The sequence below is a fragment of the Leptodactylus fuscus genome, chromosome 1 (genome assembly GCF_031893055.1).
Source record: "Leptodactylus fuscus isolate aLepFus1 chromosome 1, aLepFus1.hap2, whole genome shotgun sequence".
Classification (NCBI taxonomy): domain Eukaryota; kingdom Metazoa; phylum Chordata; class Amphibia; order Anura; family Leptodactylidae; genus Leptodactylus; species Leptodactylus fuscus.
In genome coordinates this window covers 14,887,613-14,902,632 of record NC_134265.1, presented here as the reverse complement: position 1 = coordinate 14,902,632, position 15,020 = coordinate 14,887,613, and the positions used below count along the sequence as shown (strand labels likewise).

Here is a 15,020-nt window from a genome sequence, read left to right as displayed (position 1 = left end):
GGAGGGAGTGATGTATTACATGGGACTGTATGTGAGGAGGGGGAGGGAGTTATATAGTTACATGGGACTGTATATTAGGGGGGAGAGAGTGATGTAGTTACATGGGACTGTATGTGAGGAGGGGGAGGGAGTGATGTAGTTACATGGGACTGTATGTGAGGAGGGGGAGGGAGTGATGTAGTTACATGGGACTGTATATTAGGGGGGAGGGAGTGATGTAGTTACATGGGACTGTATGTGAGGAGGGGGAGGGAGGGATGTAGTTACATGGGACTGTATGTGAGGAGGGGGGAGGGAGTGATGTAGTTACATGGGACTGTATGTGAGGAGGGGGGAGGGAGTGATGTAGTTACATGGGACTGTATGTGAGGAGGGGGGAGGGAGTGATGTAGTTACATGGGACTGTATGTGAGGAGGGTGAGGGAGTGATGTAGTTACATGGGACTGTATGTGAGGAGGGTGAGGGAGTGATGTAGTTACATGGGACTGTATGTGAGGAGGGGGAGGGAGTGATGTAGTTACATGGGACTGTATGTGAGGAGGGTGAGGGAGTGATGTAGTTACATGGGTCTGTATGTGAGGAGGGGGGAGGGAGTGATGTAGTTACATGGGACTGTATGTGAGGAGGGGGAGGGAGTGATGTAGTTACATGGGACTGTATGTGAGGAGGGAGAGTGATGTAGTTACATGGGACTGTATGTGAGGAGGGGGAGGGAGTGATGTAGTTACATGGGACTGTATGTGAGGAGGGGGAGGGAGTGATGTAGTTACATGGGACTGTATGTGAGGAGGGGGAGGGAGTGATGTATTACATGGGACTGTATGTGAGGAGGGGGGAGGGAGTGATGTAGTTACATGGGACTGTATGTGAGGAGGGGGAGGGAGTGATGTAGTTACATGGGACTGTATGTGAGGAGGGGGAGGGAGTGATGTAGTTACATGGGACTGTATGTGAGGAGGGTGAGGGAGTGATGTAGTTACATGGGTCTGTATGTGAGGAGGGGGAGGGAGAGATGTAGTTACATGGGACTGTATGTAAGGAGGGACGGAGTGATGTAGTTACATGGGACTGTATGTGAGGAGGGGGAGGGAGTGATGTAGTTACATGGGACTGTATGTGAGGAGGAGGAGGGAGTGATGTAGTTACATGGGACTGTATGTGAGGAGGGGGAGGGAGTGATGTAGTTACATGGGACTGTATGTGAGGAGGGGGAGGGAGTGATGTAGTTACATGGGACTGTATGTGAGGAGGGGGAGGGAGTGATGTAGTTACATGGGACTGTATGTGAGGAGGGGGAGGGAGTGATGTAGTTACATGGGACTGTATGTGAGGAGGGGGAGGGAGTGATGTAGTTACATGGGACTGTATGTGAGGAGGGGGAGGGAGTGATGTAGTTACATTGGACTGTATGTGAGGAGGGGGAGGGAGTGATGTAGTTACATGGGACTGTATGTGAGGAGGGGGAGGGAGGGATGTAGTTACATGGGACTGTATGTGAGGGGGGAGGGAGTGATGTAGTTACATGGGACTGTATGTGAGGAGGGGGAGGGAGTGATGTAGTTACATGGGACTGTATGTGAGGAGGGGGAGTGATGTAGTTACATGGGACTGTATGTGAGGAGGGGGAGGGAGTGATGTAGTTACATGGGTCTGTATGTGAGGAGGAGGAGGGAGTGATGTAGTTACATGGGACTGTATGTGAGGAGGGGGATGAAGCACTTGGAGCATATTCACACTAGACACTTCCCTCCTGGTTTCTCATATTCTGGGGGTACAGACCAGGGCTCTTGTCCTGTGGCTTTTCTTCCTTTAGGGGGCAGTCAGGGGTCTGTAGTTATTTTGTGGTCTCTCCTGAGGTTTATGTTACACGAGGGGTTAATAGTTTAGTCGGCGACTACTAAAGGGGTTTCCAGGTAAATAAACCCTCCTGAATACAGCACAACATGGGGCCTGTAATAGAAGAAATCTTTCCTGGCTTCTCCCTCTGTGCAGTAAAGCTGCCCCAGTCCGGGCCTCTCCGCACTCCCTCTTGTCTCCCATCATATAGGAACCACTAGCTGAGGACGCCCACCATTATGGCCAGTGATTGGCTAAATGGGGGTCTCTAAGCCTTTCCTGTGTGTCAGGAGAGATCAGGAAGTGGGAAATAGCGAGGACTCGGGCAGAGTCAGACCCGGAGTGTCAGGGGTCGCTGATAGGTGGGGGCTGTGTCTTATATTTGGGCTCCATATTGACCTATTTTAGGTAAGGGGTTCTCTGGAGAGACTTTCAGCTCTTAATTCCCCAACTTCTATTTCAGATGAACCAGAGGATTCTGAGCTGTCCCAACCCCCTCCCCCCTCGTGTTCTCTCCTAGTTACCTGTGCTGGGGGGCTGATGTCATGTAACCATAGGAGAGAAGGGTGGAGAGGGGATTCGGGGGTCGGGTGCTGGTTCCAATCACATGACCCAAGGCCAAAACCCCCTGGCTGACCTCAATGGGAGCTGATCTGCAGTAACAGGGCCTGGCCGCTATACAGGGGTATAGAACCATCTGCTTCCAGCACTGGACACTAAGGAGCCAATAAATCCCAATGATGGGCCAGAAAATCCTACAAACCCCTTTACCTTTATACCGCACTATTGTCAGCCTTACTCTGCCCCAAAATGTTTTATAAAGACTCATCCTAAGCCGCATAGAACATGAGTGCTAAAATAGCCAAAACATCATCTACACCAAAATATCTCATCACTATCACATTGTTATCTCCAGTTATTGTATTTTATTTCCATTGTCTCATCTTCTCTCCATTCAGGTTCCTACAATATAGAATCCTCTCAGTATCTCCTATAGAAGAGAATATTCCTGATTGTCCCATCAAGGATGGAAAGAGACAGGAACAAGATGGCGGAAAGTCTATTAAATCTCACCCTAGAGATCATCTACCAGCTTACTGGAGAGGTGAGAGATTCTGATGATGTCATCATGACATCATTCTTATCTATAGTAATAACAGATGATAGGACTGGAGAGGTGATGGACTCTGGACATGTATGTAGTGAGATTTATTAATGTGTCTCCCCATATCCAGGATTACACAATAGTGAAGAAGACCTCTAGTGGGCGCTGTCAGACCCTTGTATTTGATGGATGGAGAGGAACTCTGAGCCCATTTCCGGGGCCTCCACCTCACCCTTTGAAACAGATCAATGGACAGAAGATCCTAGAAGTCACCAACAAGATGCTGGAGCTGCTGACTGGAGAGGTGACACTGCTGGGAATGCTGGGACATTATACAGTAACTGGAGGGGTCGGGGTGATGACTGTATCATTGTGTTGTCAGGTTCCTATAAGGTGTCAGGATGTCGCTGTCTATTTCTCCATGGAGGAGTGGGAGTATTTAGAGGGACACAAGGATCTGTACAAGGAGGTGATGATGGAGGACCACCAGCCCCTCACATCAGCAGGTAATAGACATGACTATATACACATGGACTTCCATTATTTGTATGTACAGAATGAATTCAGTCCCTGTCTGTGTTTCCTACAGGTAGATCCAGTAAGAGGACAACACCGGAGAGATGTCCCAGTCCTCTTCTTCCACAGGATGATCAGGTAGATGGAGATATTCCCTATGATGTGTAGACGGGCTGTGAAGTCCTTGTGTCTCTTTCCCTTATCGCTGACAATATTTATTTCACAGCTTCAGGGTAAAGATCTGAACAATGTTTTGACCACAGCAATAAAAGAAGATCCCTATGTGAGTGGTGATGAGGAGTGTGAGGAGGACATTCCTACCGGGGACCGCCCAGGTGAGGAGTCACCACTATATAAAGCACAGAAGGGTCACTGATTCTAGTCAGACATTGTTTAGACTATTTGTTGTTCCCCGATTCAGATAAAATACTAATAATACCTGAATATAAATGTGATACCGCTATAGGGGGGAATAAATGTAGTATAGAATATAATGGAAGGACCTCACATCTATGAACGAGTCAAATTTCCTCATCCCTGGCTGTCAGTCCTCGTGAAGGGAAAGAATTTACCAGAATTATATAGCAGATTATTTCAGCTACTGGTAATAATAATCCTCCTGCTCGATCTTCAGGCAGATTCCACCTCAGAGCTCTATGGAAATAAATGGGAGGTGGAAAATCCCGCCTGGCCAGTAAGGAATCTGATGGAGATTCGGGGGCTGATTTGGAAATATTCTTCTTCTGAATTCACTGTGTAAGCCTCACCTTAGACCCCAATCACATTATGGAATCCGGACTAGAAAATCTGTTCTGTACATCAGTCACATTTCCCAGCCCGAACTCTGTCCACACACCAGGACTCCCCGTATCTTAGTGATCTATGACGCTAGGAGTCCCGGCTTCCTTGTGACTCCACAGACGCATACTACATACTGTATGGGACAGCAGATCCGCGGTGACTTTGCGCTGGGAATCTGTTGTGTGTATGAGGTGTAATACAGTAAGATTTATGGCATCCTACAGTATTATTGCACATAAGTGGCCATATTTACGCAGCCATGGATTGTGTTCACCACTACAGTGACCTAGAGCAGTGGTGGCATCTCCTGCCCCGCTTCATTACTATTCACTATCACTGACCTCCGTCTCAGCACAGTGAATACTAATGAAGTAGGCCGCGCTGCCATCATTTGTCCCTGTACTACTGACTTCACTTCTTAACACAGTCTGAAGCGACACAGGCAGTGGCAGCTCAGTGAGGAATATACTTGTAAGGTTTACTACATCACTCCCTCCCCCTCCTCACATACAGTCCCATGTAACTACATCACTCCCTCCCCCTCCTCACATACAGTCCCATGTAACTACATCACTCCCTCCCCCCTCCTCACATACAGTCCCATGTAAATACATCACTCCCTCCTGCTCCTCACATACAGTCCCATGTAACTGCATCACTCCCCCCCCCCCCCTCACATACAGTCCCTTGTAACTACATCACACCCTTCTCCTCACATACAGTCCCATGTATATCTAATAACTGATGGACAGAGTAATATTTCAGGATTGAAATGAGGTTTATTGTACTAACAGAAAATGTGCAATATGCATTAAACCACAATTTGACTGGTGCAAAAATTTTGGTCCTCTTATCATTTTATTGCTTTGAATCCTCCTAACTACTTTTTACTGACTTACTGAAGCACAAAATTGGTTTTGTAACCTCACTGAGCTTTGCACTTCATAGCCAGATGTATCCAATCATGAGAAAAGGTATTTAAGGTGGCCAATTGCAAGTTGTTCTCCTATTTGAAGCTTCTCTGAAGATCATGGGCATCATGGGCTACTCAAAACAACTCTCAAATGATCCGAAAACAAAGATTGTTCAACATAGTTGTTCAGGGGAAGGATACAAAAAGTTGTCTCAGAGATTTAACCTGTCAGTTTCCACTGTGAGGAACATAGTAAGGAAATGGAAGACCACAGGGACAGTTCTTGTTAAGCCCAGAAGTGGCAGGCCAAGGAAAATATCAGAAAGGCAGAGAAGAATAGTGAGAACCGTCAAGGACAATCCACAGACCACCTCCAAAGAGCTGCAGCATCATCTTGCTGCAGATGGTGTCACTGTGCATCGGTCAACAATACAGCGCACTTTGCACAAATAGAAGCTGTATGGGAGAGTGATGAGAAAGAAGCCGTTTCTGCACGTACGCCACAAATAGAGTTGCCTGAGGTATGAAAAAGCACATTTGGAGAAGCCAACTTCATTTTGGAAACAAAGATTGAGTTGTTTGGTTATAAAAAAAAAGGCGTTATGCATGGCATCCAAAAAGAAACAGCATTCCAAGAAAAACACATGCTACCCACTGTAAAATTTGGTGGAGGTTCCATCATGCTCTGGGGCTGTGTGGCCAATGCCGGCATCGGGAATCTTGTTAAAGTTGAGGGTCGCATGGATTCCACTCAGTATCAGCAGATTCTTGAGAATAATGTTCAAGAATCAGTGACGAAGTTGAAGTTACGCCGGGGATGGATATTTCAGCAAGACAATGATCCAAAACACCGCTCCAAATCGACTTGGGCATTCATGCAGAGGAACAATTACAATGTTCTAGAATGGCCATCCCAGTCCCCAGACCTGAATATCATTGACCATGGCACTGTATGTGAGGAGGGGGGAGGGAGTGATGTAGTTACATGGGACTGTATGTGAGGAGGGGGAGGGAGTGATGTAGTTACATGGGACTGTATGTGAGGAGGGGGAGGGAGTGATGTAGTTACATGGGACTGTATGTGAGGAGGGGGGTGGGAGTGATTTTATTACATGGGACTGTATGTGAGGAGGGGGATGAAGCACTTGGAGCATATTCACACTAGACACTTCCCTTCTGGTTTCTCATATTCTGGGGGTACAGACCAGGGCTCTTGTTCTGTGGCTTTTCTTCCTTTAGGGGGCAGTCAGGGGTCTGTAGTTATTTCCTGGTCTCTTCTGAGGTTTATGTTACACGAGGGGTTAATAGTTTAGTCGGCGACTACTAAAGGGGTTTCCAAGTAAATAAACCCTCCTGAATACAGCACAACATGGGGCCTGTAATAGAAGAAATCTTTCCTGGCTTCTCCCTCTGTGCAGTAAAGCTGCCCCAGTCCGGGCCTCTCCGCACTCCCTCTTGTCTCCCATCATATAGGAACCACTAGCTGAGGACGCCCACCATTATGGCCAGTGATTGGCTAAATGGGGGTCTCTAAGCCTTTCCTGTGTGTCAGGAGAGATCAGGAAGTGGGAAATAGCGAGGACTCGGGCAGAGTCAGACCCGGAGTGTCAGGGGTCGCTGATAGGTGGGGGCTGTGTCTTATATTTGGGCTCCATATTGACCTATTTTAGGTAAGGGGTTCTCTGGAGAGACTTTCAGCTCTTAATTCCCCAACTTCTATTTCAGATGAACCAGAGGATTCTGAGCTGTCCCAACCCCCTCCCCCCTCGTGTTCTCTCCTAGTTACCTGTGCTGGGGGGCTGATGTCACGTAACCATAGGAGAGGAGGGTGGAGAGGGGATTCGGGGGTCGGGTGCTGGTTCCAGTCACATGACCCAAGGCCAAAACCCCCTGGCTGACCTCAATGGGAGCTGATCTGCAGTAACAGGGCCTGGCCGCTATACAGGGGTGTAGAACCATCTGCTTCCAGCACTGGACACTAAGGAGCCAATAAATCCCAATGATGGGCCAGAAAATCCTACAAACCCCTTTACCTTTATACCGCACTATTGTCAGCCTTACTCTGCCCCAAAATGTTTCATAAAGACTCATCCTAAGCCGCACAGAACATGAGTGCTAACATAGACAAAAACACTTGTGTAATCCCCCCCTCCCCCGAGCACCGCTGACCCCTTTATATCCTTTCTACATTACTGTAATGACATTAGTTGTAGCGGTGATTCCAGTCTGTACATCATATAACCAGTGACCAACTATTCACCTCATGTCCAATGTCTACAAAGAGACCAAACATCATCTACACCCAAATATCTCATCACTATCACATTGTTATCTCCAGTTATTGTATTTTATTTCCATTGTCTCATCTTCTCTCCATTCAGGTTCCTACAATATAGAATCCTCTCAGTATCTTCTATATAAGAGAATATTCCTGATTGTCCCATCAAGGATGGAAAGAGACGGGAACAAGATGGCGGAAAGTCTATTAAATCTCACCCTAGAGATCATCTACCAGCTTACTGGAGAGGTGAGAGATTCTGATGATGTCATCATGACATCATTCTTATCTATAGTAATAACAGATGATAGGACTGGAGAGGTGATGGACTCTGGACATGTATGGAGTGAGATTTATTAATGTGTCTCCCCATAACCAGGATTACACAGTAGTGAAGAAGACCTCTAGTGGGCGCTGTCAGGCTCCTCTGTATGAAGGATATAGAGGAACCCTGAGCCCAATCTGGGGGCCTCCATCTCACCCCCTGATACAGGAGGAGATCAATGGACAGAAGATCCTAGAACTCACCTACAAGACGCTGGAGCTGCTGACTGGAGAGGTGACACTGCTGGGAATGCTGGGACATTATACAGTAACTGGAGGGGTCGGGGTGATGACTGTATCATTGTGTTGTCAGGTTCCTATAAGGTGTCAGGATGTCGCTGTCTATTTCTCCATGGAGGAGTGGGAGTATTTAGAAGGACACAAGGATCTGTACAAGGAGGTGATGATGGAGGACCACCAGCCCCTCACATCAGCAGGTAATAGACATGACTATATACACATGGACTTCCATTATTTGTATGTACAGAATGAATTCAGTCCCTGTCTGTGTTTCCTACAGGTAGATCCAGTAAGAGGACAACACCGGAGAGATGTCCCAGTCCTCTTCTTCCACAGGATGATCAGGTAGATGGAGATATTCCCTATGATGTGTAGACGGGCTGTGAAGTCCTTGTGGTCAGTCTTGTTGTATCCAGCAGTATTAGATGGTTATATACATGGGCGGTGTCATTGAGCCGCCATCTAATATGTTTCTCCGGCTTCTCACAGACCTGCAGCTACTGTCAGGACATCTTTCATCTTCATGCGGATTAATGATCTAGAACATTCTCTGTGACTTCCCCATTTGTCCGGTGACTTTTACATTATTTGTTTCACAGATTTTCCATCAGGATAAAGATGTGAGCGACATTAATGCTATATCTATGAGAATACAGGAAGATCCCTATGTGAGTGGTGATGAGGAGTGTGAGGAGGACATTCCTACAGGGACCCGCCCAGGTGAGGAGTCACCACTATATAAAGCACAGAAGGGTCACTGATTCTAGTCAGACATTGTTTAGACTATTTGTTCCCCGATTCAGATAAAATACTAATAATACATGAATATAAATGTGATACCGCTATAGGGGGTAATAAATGGAAGAACTTGACATCTATGAACGAGTCAAATTTCCTCATCCCCGGCTGTCAGTCCTCGTGAAGGGAAAGAATTTACCAGAATTATATAGCAGATTATTTCAGCTACTGGTAATAATAATCCTCCTGCTCGATCTTCAGGCAGATTCCACCTCAGAGCTCTATGGAAATAAATGGGAGGTGGAAAATCCCGCCTGGCCAGTAAGGAATCTGATGGAGATTCGGGGGCTGATTTAGAAAAATTCTTCTTCTGAATTCACTGTGTAAGCCTCACCTTAGACCCCAATCACATTAAGCAATCTGGACTAGAAAATCTGTTCTGCACATCAGTCACATTTCCCAGCCCAAACTCTGTCCACGCACCAGGACTCCCCGTATCTTAGTGATCTATGACGCTAGGAGTCCCGGCTTCCTTGTGACTCCACAGACGCATACTACATACTGTATGGGACAGCAGATCTGCGGGGACTTTGGGCTGAGAATCTGTTGTGTGTATGGGGTGTAATACAGTAAGATTTATGGCATCCTAAAGTATTATTCCACATAAGTGGCCATATTTAAGCAGCCATGGATTGTGTTCACCTCTACAGTGACCTAGAGCAGTGATGATGTCTCCTGCCCCGCTTCATTACTATTCACTATCACTGACCTCCATCTCGGCACAGAGAATACTAATGAAGTAGGCAGCGCTGCCGTCATTTGCTGCCTGTGCTACTGACTTCAATTCTTAGCACGGTCTGAAGCGTCTCAGGCAGCGGCAGCTCAGTGCGGAATAGACTTGTAAGGTTATGTTATTCTAAAATCGTAACATCAGTTTTCTTCTTGTCAGATGACTGTACCTGGAGTTCACAGAGACATCTGATATCTACAGATTATAAAGCAGAGGATCATGGGATCACACAAGATCCATATGAAGAACATGACTTTACCTTAGATATTCCCACAACCCAGAGAATTTGCAAAAGAGAGAAGCCATATTCATGCCTGGAATGTTCAAAATGTTTTATCTTTAAATCCGATCTTGTTCAACATCAAAGAAGTCACACTGGGGAGAAGCCATGTACATGCCCAGAATGTGGGAAATGTTTTACTGATAAATCAAGTCTTGTTAAACATCAAAGAATTCACACTAGGGAGAAGCCATATTCATGCCTGGAATGTGTAAAGTGTTTTACCTTTAAATCCGATCTGGTTATACATCAAAGAATTCACACTGGGGAGAAGCCATATTCATGCCCAGAATGTGGGAAATGTTTTACTAATAAATCAAATCTTGTTGCACATCAAAGAAGTCACACTGGGGAGAAGCCATATTCATGCCCAGAATGTGGGAAATGTTTTACGCAGAAATCAAATCTTGTTACACATCAAAGAATTCACACTAGGGAGAAGACATATTCATGTCCGGAATGTGCAAAATGTTTTCCCACTAAATCAGACCTTGTTAGACATCAAAGAACTCACACTGCGAAGAAGCCATATTCATGCCCAGACTGTTGGAAAATCTTTACCGCTAAATCAAATCTTGTTAAACATCAAAGAACTCACACAGGGGAGAAGCCATATTCATGCCCAGAATGTGGGAAAAGCTTTACCGCTCAATCAAATCTTGTTGCACATCAAAGAACTCACACTGGGGAGAAGGCATATTCATGCCCAGAATGTGGGAATTGTTTTACACGGAAATCAAATCTTGTTGCACATCAAAGAAGTCACACTGGGGAGAAGCCATATTCATGCCCAGAATGTGGGAAATGTTTTACTAATAAATCAAATCTTGTTGCACATCAAAGAAGTCACACTGGGGAGAAGACATATTCATGCCCAGAATGTGGGAAATGTTTTACTAATAAATCAAATCTTGTTGTACATCAAAGAAGTCACACTGGGGAGAAGCCATATTCATGCCCAGAATGTGGGAAATGTTTTACTAATAAATCAAATCTTGTTGCACATCAAAGAAGTCACACTGGGGAAAAGCCATATTCATGTCCAGAATGTGGGAAATGTTTTACTAATAAATCAAATCTTGTTGCACATCAAAGAATTCACACGGGGAGAAGCCATATTTATGTGCAGAATGTGGGAAATGTTGTACTACAAAATCAGATCTTGTTAAACATCAAAGAACTCACACTGGGGAGAAGCCATATTCATGCCCAGAATGTGGGAAATGTTTTTCTCTGAAACAAAGTCTTGTTGAACATCAAAGCATTCACTCAGGGGAGAAGCCCTTGTCCAGGCCCCCATAATCTCCCGCTTAGACTACTGCAACACCCTTCTCCATGGACTTCCAGCTAACACCCTCACCCCCTCCAGTCCACCTTCAACTGCGCTGCTTGCTTAATTCACCTCACCCCCTGATTTTCATCGACTGCTCCCTTCTGCTAGTCCCTCCACTGGCTACCTATAGCCCAGTGAATTGAGTTCAAGCTATACATTCAAAGCCATCCACAACCTGTCCCCTCCATATATCTCTGAACTAATCTCCCGCTACCTGCCCACACGTAACCTCAGATCCTCCAATGACCTGCTACTCCGCTCTGCTGTCATCTACTCCTCACACTACCGTCTCCAAGATTTCTCTCATGCATTCCCCATACTCTGGAACTCCTTACCAAGACACATACAGTCCTATGAAAAAGTTTGGTTCCCTATTAATCTTAATCATTTTTAGTTCTAAATATTTTGGTGTTTGCAGTAGCCATGTCAGTCTGATCTATCTAATAGCTGATGGCCACAGTAATATTTCAGGATTGAAATGAGGTTTATTGTACTAACAGGAAATGTGCAATATGCATTAAACTGAAATTTGACCGGTGCTAAAGTATGGGCACCTCAACAGAAAAGTGACATTAATATTTAGTAGATCCTCCTTTTGCCTCTACCTTCCTGTAGCTTTTAATCAGTTCCTGGATGAAGGGATTTTGGACCATTCCTCTTTACAAAACAATTCAAGTTCAGTTCAGTTTGATGGTCGCCGAGCATGGACAGCCCATTTCCAATCATCCCACAGATGTTCAATGATATTCAGGTCTGGGGACTGGGATGGCCATTCCAGAACATTGTAATTGCTCCTCTGCATGAATTCCTGAGGCGATTTGGAGCGGTGTTTTGGATCATTGTCTTTCTGAAATATCCATCCCCAACGTAACTTCAACTTCGTCACTGATTCTTGAACATTATTCTGAAGAATCTGCTGATATTGAGTGGAATCCATGCGACCCTCAACTTTAACAGGATTCCCGGTGCCGGCATTGGCCACACAGCCCCAAAGCGTGATGGAACCTCCACCAAATTTTACAGTGGGTAGCAAGTGTTTTTCTTGAAATGCTGTTTTTTTTTGTTTTTTTTTTGGACGCCATGCATAACACCTTTTTGTATGACCAAACAACTCAATCTTTGTTTCATCAGTCCACAGGACCTTCCAAAATGAAGCTGGCTTGTCCCAATGTGCTTTTGCATAGCTCAGGCGACTCTGTTTGTGGCGTGCTTGCAGAAACGGCTTCTTTCTCATCACTCTCCCATACAGCTTCTCTTTGTGCAAAGTGCGCTGTATTGTTGACCGATGCACAGTGACACCATCTGCAGCAAGATAATGCTGCAGCTCTTTGGAGGTGGTCTGTGGATTGTCCTTGACTCTTCTCACCATTCTTCTTCTCTGCCTTTCTGATATTTTTCTTGGCCTGCCACTTCTGGGCTTAACAAGAACTGTCCCTGTGGTCTTCCATTTCCTTACTATGTTCCTCACAGTGGAAACTGACAGGTTAAATCTCTGAGACAACTTTTTGTATCCTTCCCCTGAACAACTATGTTGAACAATCTTTGTTTTCAGATCATTTGAGAGTTGTTTTGAGTAGCCCATGATGCCCATGATCTTCAGAGAAGCTTCAAATAGGAGAACAACTTGCAATTGGCCACCTTAAATACCTTTTCTCAGGATTGGATACACCTGGCTATGAAGTTCAAAGCTCAGTGAGGTTACAAAACCAATTTTGTGCTTCAGTAAGTCAGTAAAAAGTAGGAGGATTCAAATCAATAAAATGATAAGGGGACCAAAATTTTTGCACCAGTCAAATTGTGGTTTAATGCATATTGCACATTTTCTGTTAGTACAATAAACCTCATTTCACTCCTGAAATATTACTGTGTCCATCAGTTATTAGATATATCAGACTGACATGGCAAACACCAAAATATTTACAACTAAAAATGATTAAGATTAATAGGGGGGCCCAAACTTTTTCATAGGACTGTAAGACTGACCCCCACAATCACAGGCTTCAAGAAGGCCCTGAAGACTCCCCTATTCAGGAAGGCCTACAACCTCCAATAGCACTATCACCGCACCGCCATCTGTACAGTCTCCCCCTCTCCTTCTGTCTCTATCCCCCTACCCTCATAAATTGTTATCCCTTGTGGGCAGGGCCCTCTACCCCACTGTTCCAGTCGATCATTGTTAGTATTATATCTACCTGTATATTTTGTGTATTGTATGTAACCCCCACATGTATTAATGATACTACAGTATATAAACAATAATAATAATAAAGCCATATTCATGCCCAGAATGTGGGAAATGTTTTACTACAAAATCAGAACTTCTGAGACTTCTAAACATCTGAGAACTCACACATAATTGTTGATCATATTCTGTATCTCTGGCAGTTGTAAATCTGATTGGGGTCCCTGAAGATTGTAGAGATATGGGTAGTAGTCTTGAAAAGATTAAGCTATAGTGTCAGGTTGGGACAGGGACCACCCGTTGTCCTTTATGGAACCTTTTTGTGCATTTGCGTACTTAATATTTGGTGTCTACACGGCCTTTCACTTTGCATCTGGCTCCAGTAGGTCCTCCAGTGTTTGTGAATCCCTGTTATGTTTATGGGAGGATTCAGATGTTTGTATGTGAGTAAGATGTCCCCTTTGTGTGTTTGGATGTTTGTTCCTCATTCACGTAAAAACGCCTGAACGGATTTGTCTGAAAATTTCCACAAACTTAGTTATTCATCGGGATTAAAGAGAGGCTATTTTGTGTCACGCAAACGCCCATGGCTACTTGGCAGGAGGCTCTGAAAGCCAGGACTTCTAACAGCAGCTGCAAAGTCCACTACAAAACTTACTATTTACAGCCTCAAAGTCGCATATCTCGCCTCAGTGGTAGCCCCAAAGCCCAGTCACTTCCCATTTCAGTGGTTTTGTTGCACTTGCAGACGTACTTTGGGTTTATATGCACCATCGGCCTACCTCACCCACACTCGGGGGCCGCCATCTTTGGACACCAACAGCGCGCTAATGATCCGGGAAACCGCTCCGGCAGAGATACACACTGCACAGTACGCGCACGGCTATGTGCACCGTTCATGCCTACTCACTTTGCTCCGGGATGCGAGTGCTTGGCAGAAAGGACCTGGCTTATGCCGCCGGAGGTCTCTGCTACCCACCATATCCTGCTGCGATCCCCCACGCCACACTTGCCAGAACAGTGTTGCAGCTTGCGCGAGCGTCCTCCCAGACGCGATCTCCGCTCACACGGCATCAGTGGTGAGTTCGCACCTCACACTCCTCTGGAGACAGAGGCTCCACATATAGGCTGTCTTGCTTAAATCCACTGTCCTCCGCACAAGGTTTACTGCACAGCCGCCCGGCAGATTAATTTAGCTCCATGCGGCGTACCCATAGCGCCCACACCTCGCAGTAAAACATGACCACATTGAGAGATGTGGCTGACCATGGCCACCGCTGTAGCCCTGCACCGTATGGCCACTATAAGCTAACGTGGGCACGAGTTGCATGGAGCGGGGCGCGCGGAGGTGGGAAGACAGGGGTGTGTGCAGAGGGGGGGAGGCGAGTAGAAAAGTGGGGGTGGGGCTGAAGAGGGGTGCGAGGGGATCTCAGATGGCGCATGGGTTGGGGCGGTAGAGAGGGTGGTAGCACAGGTTGGAAGGCCAGGGGGGTAAACTGCGCAGGAGGTGGGTTTAAGGAGGTTCGGGGCACACCTGGTATAAAGCGCAGCTGCAAACATGTATGATAACGGAGACGCAGGAGCAGGCGCATCATAGACATCAACGATTGCCTACATGTACGCAGCTCAGCGCCTAGATCAACCCGCAGACGAAGTCGCGGGCAGCTGCTAGTATAATAATAA

At 45.9% G+C, this 15,020-nt stretch overlaps 2 protein-coding genes across 2 annotated transcripts in view; one reads left to right on the top strand and one right to left on the bottom strand.

The window, feature by feature from the left end:
* LOC142189903 (uncharacterized) overlaps nt 1-15,020 on the bottom strand; it is a 490,808-nt gene that overhangs the window by 286,182 nt on the left and 189,606 nt on the right. The gene's annotated exons all lie outside the window — the stretch shown is intronic.
* The window catches only part of LOC142189310 (uncharacterized), a 33,622-nt gene continuing 21,447 nt past the window's right edge, over nt 2,846-15,020 (top strand). Inside the window, 8 exon segments of the mRNA XM_075262139.1 lie at nt 2,846-2,942; nt 3,073-3,246; nt 3,325-3,570; nt 3,685-3,741; nt 8,563-8,734; nt 9,702-10,931; nt 10,934-11,108; nt 14,086-14,416. Of these exon segments, the coding sequence (XP_075118240.1) occupies nt 2,865-2,942; nt 3,073-3,246; nt 3,325-3,570; nt 3,685-3,741; nt 8,563-8,734; nt 9,702-10,931; nt 10,934-11,108; nt 14,086-14,416 (2,463 nt within the window). The 5' untranslated portion in view covers nt 2,846-2,864.